We start from the raw sequence: 27,917 nt of genomic DNA on the forward strand, positions 1-27,917 counted from the left end.
ACCGACTCAGTTCATGCACCACTCACTACCCCTGGGCAAAAGGCCCCAACAGCAGCCCAAAAATTCGAAAAAACCCACAAAATTCAGCACAATCCCATGCCCGTAATGATGTTTAAATTCAAGAAGACACCCCACAGAAAGACTAGGCCCATGCACCACCCCCAAAAATCGAAAAACACACAAAAATCACCACAATCCAATGCCGTCCATGCCCTCCATGATGTTTACATTAAAGAGACCCCACAGACTCAGTCCATGCACCACTCACTACCCCTGGGCAAAAGGCTCAACAGCAGCCCAAAAAATCGAAAAAAACACAAAATTCAGCACAATCCCATGCCATCCATGCCCTCAATGATGTTTAAATTCAACAAAACAGTTGTATCATGCACCCATAACTACCCCTGGTCCTACTGGATACTGTGGCTACCCACAATATATTTTATTTAATGTTCTGAAAAAGTTCCAAAATTGTAGTTGCAGCAACTGTAATGCCCCAAACAAACTTACTTGTGAAAGTTGATTTCTAATCCAAAAGTGATCCAAAGAAAGTCAAAAAGGCCTCAAATCCAAATATCCAGCAGCATCCACAAAAAGTAATCCTTCCAGGTCAAGATCCAAATGAAAGTGACCAGCACATGAAGAAAGCACTGGGAGGAGCCTGCTGGACAGGAACAGGAAGTTGGAGACTGTGGGGCACTTCCGCCCCCCGCCCCCAAAATGGACATCTTGCAAAAAAAAGTGCAGGCAAATGTCAACCTTAGGAGTTATTCTGATAAAAATCATCATTTTCAGAAGGTTTATGCTGTTTGCTGGTGGATTTCTTGTGCAGAATTGCAAATTTTGCAATTTCGCGAGTGCGAGATTGTTGCTGCCCGCCGCATCTACGTGTTCGCAATTGTTTACTCCTGCGATGCGTGATAGCGAGCCTTTATGACGTACTCGCGTTGACAAAATCTCGCTGTGCAAGGTGGCGGGCGCGATGACGTAATCGCGGTCGACAAACTCCCGCGGGATCACGCAGGAAGATCCAAAATGGCGCAGCACACGCAAACATGGAGAAAAACAACTCTTCAAACGCTGAATGGCGGTAAGTGAACGCCGCACGCCGCAATATTGTATTTGTCAAGCGCGACCAAGCAAAAAAATCCGCTGCGTGCGAATTTACGAATTTTTGGCAAATTCGCGAGAGTTCGCGGATCGCGAATTTACCGAAAATCCGCAAATTCCGCGAGCGGAACGGATTTTACGCCCATGCTTACACAACAGTACATTGCAAACTAAAATGTGCAAATAGTTCAGTTCCTCTTGTAGAAAAAACCATGAGAACACAAACATTCATCCCAAGTAAAAAAGAAGAGTGATGGGGAAAAGTAGAATTTTATGGCAAGACCGGAGGCTCCTATTATGCATTTCTTATCTTGCAAATTTATTATAGCAGCCAAGATAAGTGAAACCACAGTTCCCAGAGGGCCAGGCGACAAACTGGGCCATGGGAACGGGAAAAAACGATAACTCAGTAACCAATCAGCACTAGGAACATAGATAAGAGACCAAACTGACTGTGCAGCTTCCTCTTTTCTTGCTGCTCGCAGTCAGATAAGTGTCTCTTATCTTTGCTCGCAGTTTATTTATACTGCGTTGTACTTTATATTCTTTATAATTACTTCATAATACTTTTACTGTGCTTGCTGCATGTTATATTGGTATTGCACTGCTTCGCTTCTGCCTAGCGCGTTCCGCGCTCCTCTGTTGCTCTTGCTCTGCATTCGCGCTTCCCACCCCCCACCCCCCAGCCCGGGCCGGTGGTTTCGCCCGGCGATGTTGCTCGCGCGCCTCTCGCGCCTCTTCCCACCTTCCTCTGAGGCTTCCGCGCTCGTCCTCTTCGGAGCCCGTGTCTGCAGCCTGCCTTCTTGCTGACTCTCGGCTCTTCCTTCGGTGCTCGGCCAGCCCCGTCCACGCCCCGTACACGCCCCCAGTGCTCCTTGTTAGTTTTAACCCTTACCTACCTTGTTTTTGCTGTGACTATGGAACGTGACAGTTCCTCTGAAGAGGTTCCTTCCAAAGAGGACGGTGAATCGTTTAAAAAAGATTTGAATACATTTATTAACAGTTCTGTGGAGCATGCGGTTGAACTGTCGATGAGACGCATGTCAAAATCTATGGAAAACACCATGCTCAGTATGTTGTCCAAGGCTATGGCCCAATCTGCGGGGGATAGCAGAAAACGCAAGGTGGACCACTCTGCTTCAGTTTGTGCTCCTAAGAAAGCGTCATTTTCGAACAGCGAGTCTCCCTCGCTTCTGACTGAGGACTCAGTGCCTCCCAGGCCTCCTGGCAAGGAGGGGTTTGTTGGCTCCGAGGGCAAGAGAAAGCAAAAATCTAAACACGCAGAGTCACCAATTAAAAAATTGGTTCTGTCCACCGCCTTGGACACTGATGATGATATGGCTGACGCTGATGACTTGTTTGACCTTTTCGACGTTGTTGACCCCCCTTCACCCCCTTCTAAACTTGCCAAGTCCGATTCCTTCACTTTTGAACCAGTTTTCGATTCCGAGGGCCTCCCCATGTTTGATCCCTCCACCATTCGCCACCCCAATTCCACTGAGTGGCTTCCCTCTCACCATGTTGGGGAATATATCTCGGCACGCCTGCGTCTTCCCCTGGAGACCGCGGTTCGGTCCAGACTCAAATCTGAATGTCCTAAACCAGCCCTTCCTGATAAAATCACCCTGGTTCCCTCCATAGATCAGCCCCTTCTCACGTTCTTCTCCAAATTTGGCAAGGATCCCCGTAAAGGGGTAGATAAGGCATGGTCCACGTGCCAGGACAAACTCTTGGATATTGTGGGTCCTCTTGCCCGGATCTTTGACATGGCGGAGTCCGCCCGCTTGGAAGGTTCCGACCTATCTGCTGAAGACATATCCTTGTGGGCTCAACGGGCCTTTTGCCTTCTAGGTAACGCCAATTCGGCCATTACTCATGAGCGTCGTAAAGGCCTCTTCATTAAGTTGGATCCAAAACTCGCCAATCTCGCCCCTATGGATCCTGGCTCCAAAGCCAACGGCCTTCTTTTTGGTGACAATCTGGTTCGGGACCTCAGCAGGTTCGTTTCTACCTTTGCATCTTTGGACAAAGCCCAACAGTCCATCAAGAAGGTCTTTACCCCTCGTGTTTTTGGACGGGCCGGACGAGGCAGGGGCCGCTCTTCCGGCCGTCCTTATAACCAAGGCTCCAGAGGTTCCTACGGTAACAACCAGGATTACAAGCCACAATTCTACCCACAGCGAGGCCGTGGTTTCCGTGGCAGAGGACAAAAAGGCTATCGCAACTCCAACGCCAACCAGCAAGGTAAGCCCTTCTTTTTCCCCTCCTGTAGGGGGTCGCCTAAAACTCTTTCTAGCAAAATGGCGCACTATAACTTCAGATCCTTGGGTCTTAAACACTGTTCAGGGCTATCTTATAGAACTCTCTTCTCCGCCTGTCCAGACCTCTTTCCCTCCTCCTCCCGTCTTCTCCTCCCTTATGGCCGATCTAATCTCAAACGAGGTCAACTCTTTACTTCTGAAGCAGGCCATCCGCATTTTTCCCTTAGACTCCTCCGGCTTTCTAAGCTCCATTTTTCTGGTACAAAAGAAAAACAAGAAATTACGCCCAGTAATCAACTTGAAGTGGTTCAACCAATTTGTGGTGTACAGTAATTTCAAAATGGAGATGATTCTTCATCTACGGGACACTCTTCGTTCCGAGGATTGGATGGTTCGTTTGGACCTGCAGGACGCCTATCTTACTGTTCCTATCCACCAGTCTCAATGGAAGTTCCTGCAATTCCACTGGTCAGGAGTGACCTACTGTTTCACCACTCTTCCCTTTGGTCTTTCTTCGGCTCCATGGTGCTTCACAAAACTATTGAGGCCAGTGGTCGCCTTTCTTCGCTCTCTAGGGATCAGACTCATCATCTATCTAGACGACATTCTGATCTTGAACTCAGACAGACAGTGTCTGCTATCAGACTTACAGACGACTCGGTCTCTTCTTCTAGACCTGGGTTTTCTCATCAATGTCGAGAAGTCGTCTCTGACTCCATCTCAGAACACGGAGTTCTTTGGTTTCCTAGTGGACTCAGTCACTGCGTCGCTCCGCCTTCCTCTTTCCAAGGTTTCCAGAATCAAAGCGGAGATTGCTTCCATCCTTCAGACCTCCCTTCTGTCTCTCAGGTCCCTGGCCAGGATCGTTGGTCTTCTCTCCTCTTCCATTCAAGCCATTTTCCCAGGTCCCCTCCACTATCGTGCTCTCCAAAGACTAAAAATCAGACATCTTCGCCAAGGTCTTGCCTACGCAGACCTCGTCGCCCTAGATCTCGAATCTCGCAACGAGCTTCAATGGTGGATAGACCATTTAGATGCGTGGAACGGGCGCACTATCTTCGCCTCAGCCCCAGATCTTGTGTTAGAATCCGATGCCAGTCTATCGGGTTGGGGCGCCCGATGTGGTCCTATCTCGACTGGCGGTACATGGTCTTCAGAGGAGTCCAAATTGCACATCAACTGTTTAGAGATGCTTGCAGGCTCCTTTGCGATTCAAAGCCTGTCAAAAGACAGAATCCGTTGTTCTATTCTCCTGCGTATGGACAATGTTTCTGCGGTCCGCTATATCAATCATCTTGGTGGGACCAAATCCAAGCCCCTAGCGGATTTAGCGAAAAGCCTGTGGGAGTACTGTCTAGCTCATCAACTTTCTCTGTCAGCAGAGTACCTCCCAGGGAATCTCAACTCAGTGGCGGATTGGCACTCCAGCTTCCTCCGAGATTCCAGCGATTGGAAGCTTTGTCCCTCCGTTTTCCTTTCTCTTTCTCACAAATGGGGTCCCTTTTCTATCGATCTTTTTGCTTCCCGCCTCAACTCTCAATTGCCCCGGTTCTTCAGTTGGCGGCCGGATCCTTTGGCACTGGCGACGGAGGCCTTCCTTCAGGATTAGTCTCGTCACCTCAACTATGCCTTTCCCCCCTTCCTTATGATCAACAGGGTCCTTTCTCAGGTTCAACGTCAGTCCACCTCTCTGGTGTTGGTTGCTCCCTTTTGGCAAGCTCAGATCTGGTTCCCCTCTCTTCCAGAGATGGCGATAGACTTTCCAGTTCTTCTCCCATCTTTTGAGGATCTTCTTCTCAATCCCCAAGGCGATCGCCACCATCTCATCCTGGACAACTCCCTGACTCTGTCGGGCTGGAAAGTTTCCGGCCTCCCTCTTCTAACCTCCTCATTTCACAAGAGGCTGCTCTCTTTATCAGCCAAGCCTGGGCTCCAGGAACTTCCAAGGCATACAAATCCGCCTGGTCTCTTTGGGCAAGCTGGTGTTTGGAAAGGAATATCGATCCCCTTTCAGCCCCTTTGAATTTTATCGTTAACTTTTTGGCTTCTGAAGCCAGTGCCGGCAAGGCTTATCGTACTGTTAACCTCTACCGTTCAGCCATTTCACTCAACCACGCCCAGATCGATGGCAAACCAGTTGGCGCTCATCCTTTGATCTGTCGCCTCCTCAAAGGTGTTCGCTGCTCAAAACCTCCGTTGGCTAAGTATACCTTTTTATGGGATGTTTCTGTGGTGCTTAAACTGTTTACGGACTGGCCAGAAAACTCTGCCTTATCTCTTAAAATGTTGTCTGCTAAGCTCACTATGTTATTATGCTTAATTTCCATCAAAAGAGTTTCTGATGTTAGAGCTTTAGATGTTTCTTCTCGTCAATTTTCCCCTACAGGTGTGTTATTCCAGATTCGCAGACGAACCAAGACTAATTTAGACTCTGTTTTTTATCCTTATTTTCCTGCTCACCCCCAGTTATGTGTAGGACAGTGTTTGAAGGTGTATGAACAGAAAACGGCTGATCTCAGAGCGCCCTCTTGTTCCCAACACCTTATCTCTTTCCGTAAGCCCCATCTTCCTGTGTCCTCCCCTACCCTTGCCAGGTGGGTTCGTTGGGTGATGTCCCTTGCCGGTATTGACGTCTCCGTTTTCGGAGCGCATTCGGCCAGGGGAGCCATGGCCTCCAAGGCCTTTTGGTCTGGTTCCCGCTTGGAGGACATCCTGAGATCAGCTGATTGGTCCAATGACAGTATTTTTCGTATGTTTTATTGTAAGCCTATTCATTTGGTAGCTTCTGATGTTATTGATATGCTTTGAACAAGCATAATAGGAGCCTTCGGTCTTGCCATAAAATGTAGATTTTCTTAGGTATTATGACGGAAAGTCTTAATTTTATTAAAGACAGGGAGGCGAGTATTATCCCGCCGCTACACTACTAACATGTGTTCTCCCTCCCTGCAGCGAATCCGGCCTTGCCACCTGCTTCATCATAGGAAGTCTTCTCTCCAGCGGTTTCGTTCTTCTCCCTCTTGGACTGTCCCTCCGGCTCTCCTGGAACCCTCTGCAGATACCCACGTTGGACTGCTGCCCTGGCTCCTTTTGGTTCAAGATGTCTGTTCCTGGACTTTGGCGTTTTCTCTAATTTTGGCTGTTTTTCTTTTGTTTTCTAATGTTATCTGACAAGCTCGCTAGCGAAAAGAGGAAGCTGCGCAGTCAGTTTGGTCTCTTATCTATGTTCCTAGTGCTGATTGGTTACTGAGTTATCGTTTTTTCCCGTTCCCATGGCCCAGTTTGTCGCCTGGCCCTCTGGGAACTGTGGTTTCACTTATCTTGGCTGCTATAATAAATTTGCAAGATAAGAAATGCATAATACTCGCCTCCGTGTCTTTAATAAAATTAAGACTTTCCGTCATAATAACTAGGAAAATCTACATTATTCAGCATAAAAGCAAAGTATAAGGGAAAGAGGCGGTAAAAGGTACTAACCTAAGAATATGAAAATATATCTATCCCAAACCTAACAGTCTAGAGTGTAAAGTGAATCCAAGCACAAAAAGTGAAAGTGTCAAAAAATAAATGAACGTAAGTGACAAAACTCTTTGAGTAACACTTGTTCCCCATAATGACAGAAGAGGCAAGTAAGTAGGCAGGATATAAACGGTATGTTAACCTGTTTAGAGCAATAAAGGCTTCCTTTCTCCTTTATTTCTCCAAGCTCTCTGCCAGGTTCCTCTCTGCAGGACTCTCTATGGACAGTCTAATACAAACAATCTCTAGCTAATGAGAAGCATGATAATGCACCTGCAAGAAAAAACGAAATAACATACTGGCATAGCTAAACACATTTCAATTGATGCCTGTAGCCAGTCTAAGTTAACTCAGTAGTCAATATGAACTTTGAGTACATGATTATAAATGTACATGTATAATTGCAAATGTGAATAAGAAACATTATTGCATGGTGCAATTGAACATCTATGCATTTATAGGTAAATCCCCAGTCTCTACGATGATTATATTCCATTAACACATCTAAATGCATCACAGACGTTAAGGAAATCAAGTCACACAGTGAATGTTATATTGTGTATAAATATATAATTGCATAATAGTTACATATAAAGGGTTGAGCCCAAATTATGCTGCTTTAAGCACTAAATACAAGCCTACCAACACTGGGTACTTCAACTCGCAAGTTATCGGAATCATTTAATGCAATAGAAAGCTTAAAAACACACCAGGTAATATCATTTCAAACATATGTTACAAGATACAACCAACATGTAGCAAACTGAAGCAAAAATAGGCAAGACAATGCAGTATGGACTTTTAACGTTGGTTATTTTTCTCTGTACGTAAGTACATGGCAATTGAGTGATTGTTAGTAACGTAACTTTCCTTGTAAACTGAGTTCCACATTTATTTTTTAGCTTGTGTCACTGTAGAGCATCTTTCCTTCTACCTTTCATGGGAAAATAACTATTTTTTAAAAATAACTATTTTTTAAACTTCTGTGGTTTTTCAGTGGCATAATCAATGCATCGTGATCAGACATGAATAGTGTTTCAGCGTTTTATTTCTATATGTGAGCATCAGCTATGACAGTGTAATGCATATTCAATGGATGATTCATCCAATCTTTGATCATTCTATACGAGACTCAAGTTCCTTTTTTAATCGGGCCCTGAGTGGAGTGTGCATTCTCGTACAGAAAAAATACTTATTTTTCTAAAATATCAAAGAGAGGATGATGTTCTTAACTGTTTGGTCTAGTGTATTTCCTAAATGTATATCCATATATGTGATTAATCCCTTGAGAGAGTTACTAAATAAATCCTTTGCATAGACAAACATAAATGCACCTGTAGTAAAACTTCATTAATATTTGCCTTCATTTAGTTTTGTTTCACGCTGAAGCTTGGAATTCACTGGAAATCCAGCTATATGCTTGCACTGCCCTCATTCTCTATTATATTTTGCTTCTTGGTAAGGGCTCTGGCTGTTCTTGCCAGCCCTGATTGTGGCACCGCTGAAAGGGCAGACTAGGAAGCATGGTTGTAAATCCGGATGTATGAGCTAAAATGATCCCCTTAAAGCAGTATATATAGAGGCATTGTTGTTGTTGTTTAAAAACATTACAAAAATAGCCCAGAAATGTTTACTCTGTGGCTAATTTAGTGGGAATTTTAGTTGACCAATCACCAGTGGTCTACAATGTAGAACATTAACAGCTGGTCATTTGAAAGATTGGGTGTAAACTCTCCACTTCATGCCCCCTAATGTAATGCAGTAGTTACCCATCTGTGACTGAATAATATGGATTCACACCTGGGCATTCTTACCTAATAAGTCCTATTGCACTATAAATTACTGCTCAGAAAATACAAAACCTGTTAATGGAAAATAGCTCCAAGAAAATGGCCACTTTAAACACTGTTGATCTCGCCAACTACCGACCCATCTCTCTCCTAATAATCATCGGAAAGATCATTGAAAAAGCAGTCTGTGTTCAACTCCAACATCACATCAATGCTAACTATCCCCTGCACGACTACCAGTCTGGCTTCAGATCATGCTACAGCACAGAGACCACTACCTTACACATTGTAAGATCAAATGTCGCCAAACCTTTCTGTAGTAAGAGCTGCTTATGTTGAATGAAAACCTTCCTTTGCTACTTATATTAATAGTGTTGAAATAATAACCACAGCAAAAAATATTACATTAGTGACCAACATATGCGAGATTACCATCTCAGTTCATCAAGCACAGTTGCCACCAGCAACATAAAAAAAAGCCTTATCAAACAGGTTTGTGCCGGCGCGGTCCACATCCTTGAACCTCAGGAAGTTCTTCAGAGTAGCGGCTGAGGCAATGAAGGAATGGCCCGGGGCGGGATGCCTAATGCTCGACCTGGAAAAGGCTTTTGACTGCCTGAAATGGGGGTATCTGGCCGAGGTGCTGATGCACTTCGAGTTTGACGTAGACTTCCTACAAATGGTCGACCTCCTCTATAAAAACCCTGCTGTACGTGTGCGACTGGGCCACTACATCTCTGAAGTGGTGGCAATGGGGAGGGGCACTAGGCAAGGTTGTCCCCTGTCACCCCTACTATTTGCGCTGGCGATAGAGCCTCTTGCGGTGGCAATGCGGCAGACCTTAGGTGCGGGAATCCCTCTGGGAGATGCAATACATCAGGTTTCGCTTTACGCTGACGACCTGCTGGTATTTGTGCGAGACGTGAGTTGTATACCGGAGCAACTGGCCCAGCTGCTGAGTAAGTTCGCAGAAGTCTCCGGACTTCGGGTGAATGTGGGAAAATCCTGTTTATACGCGTTCAATAGTGGGATAGAAGATACGGAGTACTGCCTGGGGGGCACGAGAGTCCATTGGAGGGCTGACGGAGGGCTGATACCTTTAAGTATCTGGGGATCCAGATCTATCCCCAACCAGCTGACCTGTTCGACGGCAACCTGGGGCGGGCGGTGGCAGCGCTCAGATCCCAAATAGGCTTCTGGTCCACGCTTCCGCTGACAATCACGGGCAGAGTGGCCCTTGCCAAAATGGTCATGCTTCCCATGCTCCTATACTATTTTGTCAATTTGCCCCTATTCATCCCGGCCCCCTTCTTCTCAAAATTCAATGTGGTCCTGATGGACCTCATCTGGGGCACGTCCCGGCACCGGCTAGCGTTGCCGAAACTGTTTTTGCCAACGGCTGGGGAGGACTGTCCGCCCCTTGCTTTGAACACTACTACCTGGCTGCACAGCTTCAATGGATTGCCCGCTGGTTGGCAGATAAGGGTAGGGAGGACACTGCTACAATCGAGCCGCCATACTCTTTGTGTCTTGTCACCAAGCTCTTCCACCCATTGACGGCACCTGAGAGGTCCACTCCACCGCTGCTGGCGGTGGCATACAAATGCTTTCATGGAGCCCTGTTCCTCACACGAAAGGTGCTCCCATACGTGCCTGCTATACCCTTGGAGGGCTCTCCAGGGGGCGGGGGAGCTATTACGCACCCCATGCTGGAGCAGTGGAGAGAGGCTGATATCCAGACATTAGGTGACCTTTTCAGGGATGGAGCACTAGTGGCCTATGAGACACTGGTATCCGAGAACGGGCTACCTCCTGGGGGGTTCCTACTGCATCGCTCACTCGTAGCAAAGATGGCGGCTAGATGGGGAGACATGGCGACAGAGCCTGAACAACATTTAACCATGCAGTATCTTCACGTTATGGGGAGGGGTAGGCATCTGGTCCGCTGGTTTGCCGCATCGCTAAGGGCCCACACAGAGACCAGTTTAGCCCCACTCAGAGGCAAGTGGGACGAAGACATAGGACGGGCGCTGACTAATAAGGAGTGGGAGAGAATTCTTAAAAGCCCGGTACGCATTCCCCGAAACATGAGCTTTCGCCAGATACAACTCTTCGTCGTTCATAGAGCCTACCTCACGCCTGAGCTAACCAATAGGTACTTTCACCGTTACGATGCGTCCTGCCCCAGGTGCGATGAACTAGACGCAGGACTTCTCCACCTCTTATGGAGCTGCCCAAGACTGGGTGCTTACTGGAATGCGATATGTGGAATGCTTGGGGCGTGCACAGGTCGTACCCTTCCCTTTAACTGGCCTGAGTACATCTTACACCACTTCAAGAGATCGCCCAAAGATAAGGCATCTTCCCGCTTCTTAGATCTGGGGTTGGTGGTGGCGAAGCGCCTCCTTACGAGGCGGTGGAAGACGCGCAAAACACCTGTTGCGCAGACGTGGGACACTTCCCTTCAGGCGTGGGCCCGGGCGGAATGGCTAGCCATACGGAGGGAGGAAACGACGGGGCTCGAAAAGAACCTATGGCGCAATGCCTTACAACTGCCGGGGGGGACTGGTGATTCGGATGCTGAAGTGATCTAGGTAGATGTTCTGAGGGGTTGGAGCATACCGTGGGCTGCTCTTCTGTCCGGATAATCTGTCATGTAGTCTTCCAGCCTCTGGGCACGCAGGTCTGAGATGCATGTCCGCTCACAGATGAAGATGCGCTTGCGGGGGGAGGGTCGGGGGGGCGGGAGGAGGATCAGCATGAACAAGTGTCTGTGTTTTGGCCGCTGTTGTTTAAGTTTTTGTACAATTGTTAGATAAATGTCATTTCTCTGTGCAAGTCCATAGCAGAGGGATTCACCCTACAAGCATGTTACTGTGCAAGACTGAATGAATAGATAGTCATGAACTAATCTAGAGGTTGCCGGACTAGGCCCTCCACGTACCAGCCAGCTCTGAGCACATACTTTTTACTTATGAGACACTGTCAGCGCGTCTTCATGGTTATATAATGTCTTGATTTATGGTGCCCGAATTTTGAACCGGCGTGACCGGATCGCCGTGCTACACTGATCGATCTTTGTAATGTACTTTGAAAACGATAAAATGTTAATAAACAGATTTGACAAAAAAATTTAAAAAAGCCTTATCAATGATTTATTTCTCAAATATCAGCTTCAACTCTATTTTGAAAATATAACCTTAGTTATCCAAACATCAATGTCTGAGTTCTTCAAATACGCACATTTTCTTTTAATACACACTTTTAAACTTTGGTATTCATGTGTTAAATCAACAAAGTAAACGCTTCTAATTTAGTACGCTGGGCTGCACCGACAGGAGAGCTACTTATGCATCGACGGGTAGCTACCAGTAGCTCACAAGCTATTCGCTGGAGAAGCCTGTTGTAGATGGTGACCTTCTGACTACAGATAAAGCTGACCCCTGCCTGCTGATATTGCTGGACCTCTTAGCTGCCTTCATCACAGTCGACCATCCCACCCTCATATGCACCCTTGATAGTTTCGAACCCCCACTCTCACCGAATGCCAACTCACTTGGATTCTCCCTTGATACCAATCTCTACCTTAAGGAACACATAGTCAAAAAAACTAAGACTGTCTGGGACCAGCTCTCTCTTCTAAAGAAAGCCAAACAATTTCTTCCAGAATGTAATTTCAGAACTGCTGTTCATGCCTTTGTACTTATGCATCTGGATAGTGGGAATGTCCTATTCTCTGGCCTCCCAGACTCCACACTGACACCCCTTAGAGGCATCCTACATCCAGCAGCATGTCCCATCGAGGGCCTGAAGAAATATGATCACATCACCCCTGCTTTGATGGAGCTCCATTGGTACCCTTTGCCAGACCGCATTGGCGTCAAATCTAGCTGCATCATTTGCAAAGCCATCCCAACAAGCTCACCAGCCCTGGTGGTTCTTAGCACAGCTGCAGCCAACACACCTTCAAACTGCAGACTAAGAATGACTATCATCCAACCATTCTGTCTGCATTCACTGGAAGTTATTTTCTAGCTTACGCAGATTATATAGCTATACTAACCTCCTCCCTTGTCACTGCTGCACTCAAACCAATAGATAAAACGTCTGCTGATTTTGGTTCAGCCTCTGGTTATGAATTAAATTTGGAGATTTTAACAGGTACCATACTGGATACATCTGATATTTGCTTCATCACCTACGGAACATATTTCGGTTTGAGAATTTCTGTAGATATGGTGGAAATCATAAATCTGGATTATAAGGCCCAATATGGAAGTTCACTGAGGATCTTCAGGAAATGGGATAGGCTACATTTGGGCCTCATCGGTAGATGTAAGATGATCAAAATGGTAATCTTACTGTGCTTTCTCTATCCTTTTAGGTCTATACCACTGTTTCTGCCGAAATCATTTTTCAAAAAGGTGAAATCAGGTTGGCAGAGATTTATTTGGCAATATAAAAAAAGCAAGGTGTGGGTATACCGTTCCTACATCTTCCATGCCATAATGGCAGGATGGCGCTTTCCTATCTTAAGTCATATTTCATTTCTTTATTCATTTACAGAATTTCTGTGGTTTTTAGGTCTTGGTTATGGGAACTTGGTGGGTTATTTCCAGAATATCAGACTTTCCAACATTGTGGCGTACCTACAAGAGGCTTGGTTAGTTTCAGGTCTACCACAAGATCTGGCAGTCTGTCAAGGTTGTCTTTGGAGTGTTCAGTTTTATTTAATAGATAGATAGATATACAGTTTATTTGACAGAAATGTCATAAAAGCTATGTTTAAAATACATTTTTTCCTTTAAAAAAAGAGTGCAAATATACAACATTTCAAATTTACATAAGCAATTGATACAACAAAATGGTCAATTGAGCCCTAAATTCGATAAAGCATTATGTCATCTTCGAAATATTAAAAAAACAAGGTAACATTAACAGGTGCACAATTCAATTTGTCAAATATATTTCTACAGTTAAAAAAGTATAAAAACAGTCAATTCATCATCAAAATAATGAGGGACCAGTATACTAAAAAGTTGTTAAAATGTCCCTAACATAGCAGCGGACGTTCGACAAATAAAGTGCTTGTGCAAGACAGTGCAAATAGTTTTTACGTTAAAACATGAGTTTATGGCTATCCTTGTTTCAATAAAAATTGCACCAATCTTGCAAGGACTTTCCACCTTATAAGCCATGCTTGTCCCAAGAACTTTGCTACACAGCATGCAAAAAAAAACGGCCTAGGATCAGACCTAAGGATGCAGTAATGCTGTGTAATGGTCCTGTGTGCCCAACTGCTGACAAAGCGGTTCCAGCCATTTAGCCTGTGGTGTTTTATATGCCGGGCAGGTAAACATTAAATGGGCAATGCTTTCTATAGGGACTATACAGCATGGACAGTTTTTTCCATTGTTAATGGCCCACTTTGCTGTCACCTCGCAAATGGCAAGAGTTCCAAACCTTAAATGCATGTACAGCATTCTATTTCTTGGTACCTGAATTGTATCAAGGAAGGGCTCAAGATGTCAAGATGTCTTATTTGCTTGTGAGAGAGAAATTCTGCTGTTAATTGGCCACATTAGGTTTGGAATTCTCCCGTTGGTCCACCCATTCCCAATATAGGCGTTTGAGTGCTTCTCTCCTTGGGGGTTACTGGCTGTCCCAACAGGTTGGAACACCTATGGCTGTCAGGGTTGTTTTAATGCCAGCAATCCAGCCTATTTTACAGCCGATATCTAGGCGGATGATCTCAGTAAGGTCATCGGCAAAGGAAAGAAGCTCTGGAGTCCACCTAATGCGGGACCAGCAAAGTACAGGGCATAGCCTAGCTACGTCAGCTATTGACCGCCTGCCCATATCCAACAATATGAGAAGAACATATCTAGGTGCCATAACCGGGTCTCTTAATGTTAATGTTAATGTTATCGATATTTCTATAGCGCAAACTAATACCCAAAGGTGTCCTGGCGCTGCATATGATGTCCTAAAGAGATTACTAACCAGGGTCATAGGGGAACATTATTTGCTTGCAAAAAGCCAAGTTTTAAGAGATTTCCTGAAGTCTAGATGGTTTGTCAGACACCTTAGCTGCAAGGGAAGATCATTCCATGCCTTAGATGCTCCCAATCCAAAACTTTTGGCCCCCCCCCAGTTGGACCTCTTTACCAAGGGCACAGATATCAGTTTGGCCGTGGAGAAGCGCAGTGGTCTGCCTGGAACATAGGGCTGAAATTGTAGTTTAAGATGAAGGGGTCTAATACCTTGAAGGGATTTGTGGACCACACAGAGCGCTTTCAAAGTGACACATTTTTGTTTACAGGCAGCCAATGGAGCTTTCTAACCTCAGCCAAGATAGAAGCATGCTTGGGTAGGCCGGTAAGTAATCTGGCCGCTGCATTCAGCAGAATCTGCAGTTTCTTCATCAGGCCCTCCTGGATATTAAGATAAAGACTATTGCAATAGTCCAATCTGGACATAGCTAAGGCAGTGATAACTATACGTTGGCTGTCTTTAGGTAGTAGGGGCATGATTTTTTTGCAAGATCTGAGAACATAAGTCATAGCAGAAATCACCGAGTTCACTTGGTCCTTAAAACTAAGCTTGTTATCAATGTAGAATCCGAGATTCCTCACTTTCCTAATTGGAGTTGGCAAAGGACCCAATGTGTCTGGCCACCAAGCCGGGGTCCAGAAATGTGGGTCATTGCCAAACCAAACCACCTCAGTCTAGCAGGAGTTTAATTTAAGGCAGTTTTGGGCCATCCAGCTGCCCACTGCTGTCATACAATCATGGAAACGAGATGCCAGTCCTTGTACCCTATCTGGTAGCAGAGAAACCACAATCTGTGTATCATCCGCGTATGATGTTAAATTAAAGCCAAAGGATTCAATCAAAGGGGCAAGCTTAGAAACATAACTATTGAAAAGTGTTGGACTAATAGATGAGCTATGAGGAACACCACAGGGAAGCGAGAAGGATTTTGCTGTAAACTCACCAAGAGACACAGTCTGTACCCGACCCGTAAGAAGGATTTAAGTAGTTTCCAGGCAGTATCTTTGGCTCGAATCTCTTGTAAACGGTCCAACAATAAAACATGTTGGACCATATCAAAGGCCGCTGATAGGTACAACATGATCATGGCCGCTTTACCTCCTTGATCCAATCTGGACCTGATTTCCTCCGTAGATTTCAATAGGGCAGACTCAGTACTGTGACTCCCCCAGAAACCATACTGAGTAGGGTCCAATACCTGGGCCTCTTCCAAAAGCAAACTCAGTTGAGAATTCATGATTTTTTCTGTGATTTTAGCTGGTAGTGGGAGTCTGGAAATAGGCCTAAAGTTGTTCGAGTCTTTAGAATCAAGTTTTTTTTTTTCAGGAGGGGCACTATGGATATGGTTTTCCATATTTTGTGAAAGTACCCCTCCTTGAACATAGCATTAATAATAGAAGTCAGGGTAGTTGTGACTGGTTCTGGTGCTAGTTTTAGTATAGAAGGGGGCAGGGATCATTTGGAGAGCCTGGTTTAGTTGCCATCAAATGCGTAAGAACCTCTGTATCAGTGACTGGAGCAAATATATCCATCTTAGGACTAGAACATTGTGACGGATTTGAGTCTACTATATTCATCAAAGCTGTATTGGTAGTTGAACCTGTCAAAGTAGAGAACATGGTCTCAACTTTGGAATTTATGTTCTGATCTACTAAGCTCTTTAAGTTTGTCAAAGCCCCAGACCTCTGTTCCCACAAAAGGGCTGAGCTAACTGCTTTAGTGTTGTATACTTGAAAGGCGGGAGCTATAGGCCTAGGACGTGAAAGACGGAGTTCCTTCCCTATTACTCCGGCCACGCTCTTATGTGCCATCAACATCTTTGCTGAGTGGGGTCTCCAAGACATTTTGTCAGTAAGTCTTACACCAAGGTAATCAAAGGTGTCCACCTTTTCAAGGGGTAACCCTCCCAGGCAAAGGGCCATTCATATATGATCTGTGACAGTTAAAGGCCATGCATTTAGTATTCGTGCTGTTTATTACCAATCCCCGATTTTCGCAGAAGGTTTGAAATCTCTCATTAAGGTGTTGTAGACCAACTGGGGTCTTTGATATCAAGAGGGTATTGTCTGCGAACAACAGGGTTGGTATCTTATTACCCCCCAGGGTGGGCAAGTCTGCAGGTTCCTCTAAGAGGAAATCAACTACCTCATTCACATAAAGGGAGAACAGAGTTGGGGCCAGGACCCAGCCCTGTCGTACTCCTCTGTTGACAGGGATGGGCTCTGTTAGTTGTCCCTGCTCCGCCCACCTAACTTGGGCAAAAGTCCCCTCATGGAACCGAATTAGGATTTTTAGGATGAAAGGGGGGGGATACCCATTTCGCCAAGCGTCGTCCAAGGCCTAGATCTGGGAACCAGGTCAAAGGCAGTCTTCAGATCGATAAAAGCGAGATAGAGACTGCCCTTGCCCAGCACCACTACTTTCCAATAGATGAGGAGGAGTCTGAACACTTGGTCCATTGTTCCGGTCTTTGATCTAAATCTGGCCTGATACTGGGATTGAACTTCTTCTACCTCGGTCCATGAATGTATCCTATGCAGAATCATCCGGTCAAAGACCTTCTGCATAGCATCAATCAGACTAATTCGTCCGTAGTTGGAAGGATAGTCTTTGTCTCCCTTCTTGTAAATAGGGACAACTTCGCCCATCTTCCATGACGCTGGGACCGTGTTCCATTGGCTATTTCATTTGCTAATAGTGAAATGTTGCGAGCCCAGTGGTGGGGATCGGCCAAGAAAAGGTCCCAGGCAAGCCATCGGGACCCCCTGCTTTGGATGGGACAATTTTATTTATTGCAGCTTTTGCCTCCATTAAGGTGAAACACTCCTCTTCTGCACTGGGCCCATTTGGTAAATCTAACTCCCCCTTTTTTACTAGCCTCTGTTGTTAAATACAGGCAGCCCTTTAAAGTGGTCATACCAGTTCTGGCTAGTAATATAATTTGGGGGTGGGTGTTCACCTGCCTTGCTCCCCCAAGTAACCAAATTACAAAACAAGCTAGTGTCTTTTGAAGAGCATGCATCTTTGAGTTGTTCACAACGTAATTCATCCCATTTTATCTTTGCCTCCCGCTAAGCTGCTTTGTAGGAGTTTCTGGCCAATTTTATGAGGGTCTGATTTTTCCCTTTGATGGCTTTGGCCAGAAGCAGTCTTTTTTCTCTACAGTCTTTTTTATATCATGAATATGGATCCTTGGTATTATGCCTGAGTTTTTTTATTCAGATTTGGGACTTGAAAATGTGTGTTGATTTGGCTGGTGGTGTACGTGGGGGCCTTGTACACGTCCGCTGGACTTGTTGAGCTTAGGGCCGCGACTTGCAGTTTGGCCGTACCTGTGCTTAGCGCATGTTTAATACCTGCAATCTTTGCATCACTCAAGGCTACCGTTTTCTATTTAAAAAACCTTTTACAGTTAGATGGACTGTATCCCTGGTAGCTATTGGAGGTTGGTTTTTCAACTGGACAATAAGGTGCCTCCCACAAGGGCTTGAAGGTTAAGCACAGGGGATTATGGCCGCTCTCTGTAATCAAGCCCACTGTCATATTGATCATACTCCCCCATAAATTTACATCAAGGAGGATGTCGTCGATCCGGGATGGACTGCTGGCTCTATTGTAAGTGTTAGCACCTTGCTTGTCAGATATTGACCTGCCATTGACAGCCCTTAGCCCATACTCCATAGGGATGGCATTAAGTTGGAGTACCTGTTTTGTCCATCTTTTGACTAAGGGAAGGCCAAGTTGGGGGATTGCCCACCTGTTGTCTTGATATTCGGATCCCGGTAGATCTTCCAAAACAAGGTGTTTCGAAGGTACAATTAAAGTCCCCTGTGACTATCACTCTTGCATGCGGTGAGCAGTTAGCTAGGCATTCATCGAATGCTGCCAGGGTGGCTGAGGGTCTACCTCCATTTATCCCTCTTGCATAGACATTAAAGAGTTTGACTGCGGGCCTACCCCTAGGTCCCCTAATTCTTTAACCATGTGATGTCAGGGCTTGAGCTTGATTGGGAAATGATTCGACAATCAAGTGCGATCCTTATCCAAACAATCAGACCCCCAGATGGGCGCCCCCTCCCCATCTAAATTGCAGGTGAATGAAAACAGGTATAGCCAACTGTATGTAAAGGGACCAGACTCCATGTCTTCTGAAAAATGCATACATCGAAGCCTTCCACTAGTTGGTTCCAATGAGGCAGTGGGATTTTACTCCTTTAAACGATTGCTGAGGGTCCGTAGGACCGAAAGCAGTGCTTTGTGTAGGAATGTGAGTATTGGTTGGCATATAGAATAGTGTTTGCATGGCTAGATGCACATGATTACCAGATGTTTGCTCTTCAACTATGGAAGTGGAAAGACTGCATGGGGGATCTATCTCTAGTTGAGATTGGGAGGAGTGGAAATTGCAAGGGAGCTAGCTATATAGCTGGAGCTGTATGCTGTGCTGGAAAGATCAAGATGGTGGAGAGCCATGTCCTGTAGTCAGTCATTGGCCTCCAAGGAAGAGCTGCCTGCCAAAGATGATAGTGGCCGTGAGGTTGGTGTCCTACCTTGCTCTAATGTGGGAAGATGCCTACATTGAATGGAAGGTACGGAATTCTAGAGCAAGGAGGTTTTATGCCATCTCAGTTCCCCTTAGGGTGATCTCGATATTATCCAGGTAATTAGTTGGAGAGGAACACCTCCCTGCTCTAAGAATGTCATCTCTGATCACTGATCGACAGCCCCTGACATGACAAATCCAATGGGTCACCTTGTTTATCAAGGAGTCTTCACTCTCATAGAAGTGCCTGGTGTTAATTTTCGGGACATTAGTCATGAGGATTTTTTTAGATTGCGACAAGCTAGTAATAGCTGGGGCAGCTGGTGGATATAGCTTATCTCGGCTTCTGTGTATGAGGGGCTGGGCTTGCCATGGTTGTGCGGCCCTTTAGCTGTTTTCAAGATACAATGGGGCTGCTAGCCTCTTAATCTTGCCTTGTATGGGGATGTCAAGACCACTCTTTCTCCCAGCTAACGGATCTTTTGTGACTTGCTTGTGGGTGGAAATAGCAGGAATGGCCAGATGGTGTGAGATAGGGCCCTGGGAAATATGTCCTTTACTGCAAAATGCTGGTTCTTATGAAGACGGATCATTGTGAGTAGGGTGTGGATGATGACTATATATAGGCTGTCCGGAATTCGGTTAAAACCGACTGTGCCAGACAGTAACCTACCGGATGAAAATCAGCTGACCCGGTTTAAGCCGAGTGTCACTGATTTTCATAGTTGTTGCACCACTTGGGCCTAAATTGCTGTTGGTTGATGGAGCCAAAGCATTAAAAGCCAACAGCAATTTAGGCCTGAGAAGGAATCAGCTCGGAACGTGAGTCACCCCCATTAAATTAGGGGAGACTCAAGTCAAGTCAATTCATACTTTATTCGATTAATTAAAATCATAAAAGCAGTTCCATCACATATGTAAGAAAACAGTTCATGAGTTAAAAGCAATTATTACATTTAAAAAAAATTACTTTCATATATTTACATAGGATAGAGCATTTCATCTTTAAAATTAATTGATTGCAGTTAAAATCAAGTATTAAGAACATTTAGGGTCGATTTTTTAGACTTGATACGCGTAGCAGCAACCAGAAAACTTGCGACCCCAAATATTACCCTGGTACTACTCAGGAGCTGTAGGTAGCGGAGTGCAGGCCGAACTTGTATAAAGCCTGCTTCTCTCAGTATAGGAACTAAAAATTGTTTCCTACAGTCCTCATAATGACCACAGAACATAATAAAGTGCAACAGTGTCTGTTCAGAAAAATTATCACAGCTACAGGGGATAGTTGGATCTGGTTTTCCCCCAAACCGGATAATTCCCCAGGGAATACTGGATGATACTAAATCTAAATCTCACAAGGAGGTTGCGATGGAACGGTCGGGTAACAATTTTCAGGTAGGGTTCCATTGTGTGAGTGGTCTGCAGTATGTAATTAGCTCTAACACCTGGTTTTTGTACCTCTACTGCCTCCCGTTCCTGCTCTACTGGACCCCGAAAGTTTTCCTTAATCCATTGAACGTCACCCTTCTGAATCGAATTCGGGACAAAGTATAGATCAGGCCTCCCCAATTTGCAAAGAGTGTCTTTAATATAAACCAACCATGGGATTTTATTAACTTTATCCAGTGCCATACAGTCTTTAAGAATAGAGTGGTTTAAACTGATTTCAGAATTCAGCCAGGTCTTGGCCCAGCAAGTCAGTGGTGCCAGCTGTAATTGATCGCTGATAAAACCAAGGCCCAGCTCTGTATGCACTGAGAGTACTGGGGTCAATTAGGCGACCACTAACAAAGATCTAAGGAATTTGTTTTCTGCCACCTGGAGTTTGCCTTGTGGTAAAAATCCCCACAGGGAAGCGCCATACTTTGCTATTGAAAGGCATTTTGACTTGTAGACTGTCAACATGGGCTTCTATAGGGCGCGAACCCAGTCGTTTTGCGAAGCTCAATAATGCTGAAGTTGATCTAGTGACAGCTATGCCTTTTGCGTTTAATTGTGGCCTCCAAGTACCCCTTTCGTCCAAAATAACGCCCAGGTAAGAAAAGACCGGGACCCTGGAGATCTCTTCTCCATTGCACAAAAACTTTCTGATCTTTACAGTTTTAGGACGTTTCCCTGCCACCATAACGTGCGATTTTTTGTTGTTTATCTGTAAATCCAAGGAGGACATAAACTGCCCATAATCGTCCAGGAGTCTCTGCAGCCCTACCCCTGTACAGGCCAGTAGTACCGCGTCAACCGCATAGAGGAGTACTGGCACTACGTAATCCCACACATGTGGGACATCTGGTGTGGACCCTTTCAAGGTTGATTCAAGGGAGTTTATATATAAGGTGAATAGGAGGGGTGCCAAGATGCACCCCTGCCTAACGCCTCGTTTTGATCTAAAGAAGCTGGTACTTCCTCCCTCTCTGTTGGTTCTAATTGAGGCTCGCAAGTCTTGGTGCAGGGCCGCTAAGAAATTTACCAGGGAAGGGTCTATCCCTATACTAGTTAAAATAGCCCAGAGCTTAGTACGATTGACCAGATCGAAGGCCGATGATAGGTCCATAAAGGCCATATATAACAAGCCCTCCTTAGCCAAGGTATATTTGCTAATTAACAGATGGAGGTTAAGGTATTGGTCGAGGGTACCCCTTTTAGCCCTGAACCCATATTGTAATTCAGAAAGGACCCTCCTCTCTTCCAGATGTTCTCCGAGTCTCTGCAGAATAACTCTGCCCAAGATTTTAACGGCAGAGTCAATCAGCGAGATCGGCCTGTAGCAGGCAGGGTCACTTCTTGAGCCTTTTTTGAATACCGGTATTATAGAAGAAGTGGCCCAGGACGAGGAGAACCCCGATGTAACTGTGGAGTTTAATACATTAGTAAGAGTCTTGGCCCAAAACTCGAAGGGGGTCCTATAAAGGTCTGCGGGCACACCATCTGGGCCTGGTGCCTTATTTTTCGTCATCTCCACAATGGCCCTCTGAACCTCAGCCTCTTTAAAAGGCAAAAAGGAAGCTAAGTGAGTATGTGCAGGACCCGTCACAGGTGTATATTCCTCCTCACTGTTATATATTTTACTGAAATGCGCAACCCATATCTCATCTGGGATCACAGAGTCCATAATCGAATTATTTGTGCCAGCGAAATAGGGATGGTTAATTACAGCTCAGAATTTGGAGCTATCTCTAAGAACATCTATTGACATAAGGATTTCCCATGCCTCGTTTTTGATGCACGTTTTGCGGTTAGCCATGGCGAGTTTGTAATTTTTGCCTAGTAAAGCCACTAGCTCCCAATTGCTTGGTTTTTGTTTTAATGCATGTATTAGTTCTTTGTGGGCGTTTGAGCACGTCTCATCAAACCACCTTGGTTGGTCTGTGCCGTCCCTCTTCTTATCACACTTCAGGTTGTGTCTAATTTGTGCACAGATATTAATAAAGGAATTAACAACCTCTTTACCGTCTGCCAAGCTATCTAGACATATTTCCATGTCCTCTTTTACTTTGCTCTCTAGATCCTGCATAAAGGTGTCTGGGACCACCTTGGCCCAGTTAAGCCTTCTACCCTGGTCCTTAGGAATAAGTTTATCATAATTACGTTCCACACCCTCCTTCTGTTTGTCTGATCCCCCCCCCCCCCATAAGTAGAGACAAAACCAAGTGGTTGTGATCGCTAAAGGCCGAAACTACAACTTCAAAGGACAAGACCACATATACTATACCAGGGGCGACAAAGATGAAGTCAATTATTGTATCTGCCTCTCCTTCTATAAAGGTTGGGGCCCTGTCCTCCCCCCAGGCTCCCTCAATTTTATACAGGTTAACATTGGCAAGTAAGTCTTCCAGCAATTCACCTTGAGGGGAATGTTCAAAGTGAGTGGAAATTGAGCCAGGGGGACCTATGTGATGTTTTACCAAACAATCCCATCCACAGGGGTGTATGTTAAAATCGCCCATTAAAATTACTTCGAATAAAGCATTTTGTTTTGACTTATATTCTTCAAAGAAAGAGGCCAGAGTACTCAAATGTGTATTCTGTGTATCCTTCTCTGGGGCATTATAAAAATTCAATATTAAAATCGTTGGGTACTTAGGACGAGACCATTCTATAACCTGAAGATTAGCTGAAGGGGAGACTCATTGGTTGGTGAGGCCCACGCATACTTCTTCCCCATCCACATTGACCTGCCTGGGGTGGCCTGGCGGGGAGGTGTCAGGGGAGCCGAGGTGTGAATGGCTCAAGGGTCAGAGCAACACCAAGCCCCCTGCTTGGCTCACGTGGGGAGAAAGGAGCTGTTGTGGTCCACCGTCTGTCTTACTGCGGCCGCACCTGAGTACTTCACAGGTCTTTAAAAAGATCATTTACTTAACGAGGCATTGTTGTTCTTTTGCCCCTGCTTAGAGTCCCTGCAGCTACACAGCCAATTTTAACTCTAGTTGCGCCTCTGGGAGCTATGTAATACTAATATGTAAACTATGTACAGTAACTGTATATTTACTCACTCATGACATGACCCTCTGTTGTACGTGGCGACTGCAGGGGTGCCGGGAGATGATGTGTTGCTGAGAAGGAAGGAGCCCCCTCCCGCCCCGGCTCTGCCCATGACTGTGCCCCACTCCTAGCCGCAGAGGGCACCCGTCGCAGCTGGATCCGATCAACCAGCTGCTCCTCTCTGGGTACCAGTGGGGGAGAGCGCAACCCCCTGCCGCTCGTGCCAGCGGCCGAGTGGACGTCAGCTCCCCACTGAGTAAATTTTTACTGCACTGCTGCATTTGCTCGTCTTGCATAGTGCAGAATACAGCTTGAACTTGGCCCAAAGCTGTTAGCGCATTTTTCATGAGAACCAGATTACATTACTCAAGGACAGAACTTTTTTTTATTTTTGTTTTTGGCACAGGGTGATTAACCCCTTAATTGCTGCGCACGTTCAGCGGCCAACGGCACCACTACCTCCGTAGTGCTGCCGTTGAACGTTCGAACTGCACCTCCGCACTGGAGCTGGATGTTCCGTAGCAGCTATGAGGTTAAGTAATGTTGGTGTGTGGCCCGTCGCTGATTGCCTGCATAGTTCTCTAAGCGACCGCCTTCACAAAGAGCATGAAATGCATCTTTAATCGTTAAACCACTGTAGAAGTTGTCTTTCTTTTTTAGTTTGACAAAGTCTTGTTGAAGTGATGCTAATATGATGTTATTTTGAGCTCATGTTTGAAATCATTGACGTTAAATAGTGCAGAGTTACACAAGCAAGCTTCATACATGTACCTTTCATCGGGGTATGACGGTCTGTGGTCCCTTGATAAATGGCGTTACAGAATCTATCCCTGCTCAGGAGAAATTATGAAACTGCATTCAACAGTGGATATAGTTTGCTAAAAATAAAAACCCACTCCGCGTCATCTCTGAAATTGTTTAGTGTTTGCTTTCCATAATACTCTTGTACTGTTTTCCTAGTCGACTGTTTTGCTAACTGTTTCTTTGTTGTGTTTCGTGCTTCAGCATGCGCATAGCTGTTGTTCACCTTGATGAGACGAGAAAGGAACCGCTCCACCACTGTTTGTAGAGAGGGTGGCCTGCAGCTTTCCTGCCCATGCTTGGTTCTTGCCTAGAGTTGATTGTTTTTGTTCAGGTTGGTGTAAGTAATCAGTTGTTTGTGCGGCCAATTCGTCCACCATTCATCTCTCTTAAATTTCTTATAAACCTACATCCCATTGTTCACATGGATAGCTTCTCTTAGCATCTATAGCTTGTTAATATTGTTCAATAACACTTGTACAACACTAGTGTAGCACTGGGGGAGACCCTTGGTCATCCAGGGTAAAACTTTCCAACTTCTCTTTCACACACCAGAGCCTGACCAGTCTGTACCCAAATAAGACTTTTCTTAAACCCTGATCGTGCTGATACCATCGTATTACCTGCCCCACCCATAGAGGTGATAACCTCCTGTCTTATTAGACACTTTGCAAACATTTCTGCTGTGTCAGTCAGGCAGTAGTATGTTTCAGAGCCTGGGATCAGAACATATTTTCAGTTTTTTTGGGGGTAACTTTTGACAGGTCACCCCCTTCGGAGCTCATAACTGAGCTGGCAAAGTTATCTTAATCTGTAGAGACACCTACTTCAGTTGAGTTAATTGTGGGCCTAGGCTGAGAGCCACCACAGCAACTAGGGCCTTTTCTGTGGCTTCTGCTGTGTGGGCATAGAGACAATTTAAAAGTGTTCACTATGTCTGGGCCTCTGCAGACTTTGGCTCTTGCGCCTCCTTTATTTCCATTGTTCGGCAATTTTTGGGGGTTATGCTGGATCATGTTGTGCGATCCACACCAGGGCCTCTGCAGCATCTGTAAAGAAGAATAACTTCTGTCTAAGATGATCTTTAGCTTGGTGGGACAGAGTATTGCATCAATTACACCGCAATCTGCCTAGGAGGTGCACCCAGTGGTTGTCATTGCACTGGCGGGCCCTTTCATTCCCAAAAAACCTCTACGTGTTGGGGAGGGTCAACCTTACAGAGGCACTGCTCTATGTAGGCAGGTGCATCTCTGTCTTCATACCTCTTACCCAGTGCAGAGGGATGGTACAGGCTAGCCACGTGCTTTAAGATCGTCCATGTGCCAGAGGGTCTAGCTGTCTCCCTTCCATCGTCTCCCTTTAACACGGGTAGCTAGCACTATATAAATGCAAACCATTTTGCCTCTCCTATCCCTCCGCTATCCTTATCAATCCAAATAACTGACTAATATCCACCACTCAAGTGACTTTCATATTTCACTATACTAATTCAACAATAATCCTTCTTGGGTTCTGGAGTAGCGTGCTACTCACTAAAATACAATACAATGCCATTTAATATTTGTGAAATTTGGGACACTAGGCGGTGGGGGTTATATTATGCAGGGAGACCCATCGTTTTGTGTTAGCCCACTGGCCTTTCATACCCTGAATTTGTACGTACTATTGGCATGGAAAGCTAGGTCAGTGGCCATAGTTGGCAAATTGTGTACTCGCTGTTTTGGCGTTGCCAGTCTCAAGTCCCAATGTCGAGAGGGCCTTTTAACAAATAAAAGTTTACATGGGAAGAAAAAAGATAGCGCAGATGACCAAAGACTCACTGAAAAAATATTGTATGGTGTACTACAATAAGTCAGACTTGTAAAAATGTATTTGGACCTCATATACACTGTACGTATACTGTCTACATACCATGCATCAATGAAGAAAACAAACAGTAATAAAAGCAATGCGTTCCATAAACACAGGTAAAACACTGTTTCAGTTATTTTTTATGGCGCAAAAAGGAGTAACCACTGCAAAGTACAGTTTTTTTTGAGGTATTGAAATTACTGGAAAACACTGTCAAAACACCACCAGAATTTACCAAAAATAGACACTGAAAACAGGAAATCCTAACTATATACAAGGGAGCCGTGCTGTATGCAAGACGGGTCTGATTTTAGTAGCGTTTTAACTAAGGTGGTGAGGCCTTCTATCATGATTTCCATTGTACCAATCTCTGCTTTAAGTGTGTTTAAAATTAGATAAGTATCCGAGGGTTCTAATTTAATTTCTGTGCTAGTCATCATGGTGTGGCAGGCCAGCTCAGGGGATGGTGGCACAGACTCATTATCGTTGCGATCATCACTGAGGTCCTGGAGGAATGAAAATCTGTTCGGGCAATGAATTGCTGGTTCTAGATGAAGGGTACTTGAACCAGTGCTAACAATGGAGGCAGGGGGAAAGTGGGGTGTATCCTTAGTAATTGGTGTTGGCTTTTTGGGTTCTGTGGGAACCCTCTATGGGGATTGTTTTCGAAACATTGTTAAAATAACTGGGGGGCATTTTGACCTAGGATTTAGAAGAGGTCTATTGGCTAAATCGCCATAGGTTCTGGGCGCAGTCTGATTACCCTCTAAAATAACCTCACACTCATTGATCAAGGTGACTATCCGGTCAAGAACGCAATTGCTGCCCGAATGTTTAAGTGTCTTCCTGGCACTCTTCCCTTTTACTGCTCGAGTTCCCCCATTTCCTCCCATGCCTTCCATGGTTTTCCTTTTCCCCATGATGCGCCCTCGGGAAACAAAGAATGCTGGTGCCAAGATTAGTCAAAATACTATAGATAAATGAGCCTGTGCCCTTCAGCAGCATGGCACAAATGATCTTGACAAGGTAAGATGAGTAAGAAGTCTCCAACAGTCAAGTAAGAGCAGAGTCAACAAAGTCAGCAAGGTGGTCCCCTGTGATGGCCCAATATTGGCAGAAAACTGCAGAGAAGAATGGCGCAAAACACACCTTACCTCATGGAGCGACTTTCAGTGACCAGCGCGATACTTGGTGCAAGGACAAGGGTAGTGGTCCTGCCCTGCCTCTTCCTGGGCTGTCTGTTTGCATAGAGTAATTTGGTTTTTTGCCTCCTCTTCCTCCTCTGCCATGCCCTCATGCCTGGCTGTCGCTGTGGGCCACTGTACTTGACCTTTCTCTGACCAGTAGCTCGTACTCTTTTAAAAAACGTGCTTTTACTATTTCAGTGAATTACTCTATGCAAACAGACAGCCCAGTGGGAACGAGAACGAGGGGCAGATTCGCCAAGAAAACATGAAGATCAAGACTGTGGTAAATCTTTCAAATTATAAATTAAGTGAAGATTAA

At 45.3% G+C, this 27,917-nt stretch overlaps 1 protein-coding gene across 1 annotated transcript; it reads left to right on the forward strand.

The window, feature by feature from the left end:
- Nucleotides 1–2,570: 2,570 nt before the first annotated feature.
- Nucleotides 2,571–27,917, forward strand: LOC144798022 (uncharacterized). The gene is made up of 3 exons (XM_078668808.1): nt 2,571–3,354; nt 13,247–13,343; nt 27,797–27,917. The coding sequence occupies exons 1-3, from the start codon at nt 2,571–2,573 to the stop codon at nt 27,915–27,917; spliced, it is 1,002 nt and encodes a 333-aa protein (XP_078524934.1).

This window comes from Lissotriton helveticus, chromosome 12, assembly GCF_964261635.1.
Source record: "Lissotriton helveticus chromosome 12, aLisHel1.1, whole genome shotgun sequence".
Lineage (NCBI taxonomy): Eukaryota > Metazoa > Chordata > Amphibia > Caudata > Salamandridae > Lissotriton > Lissotriton helveticus.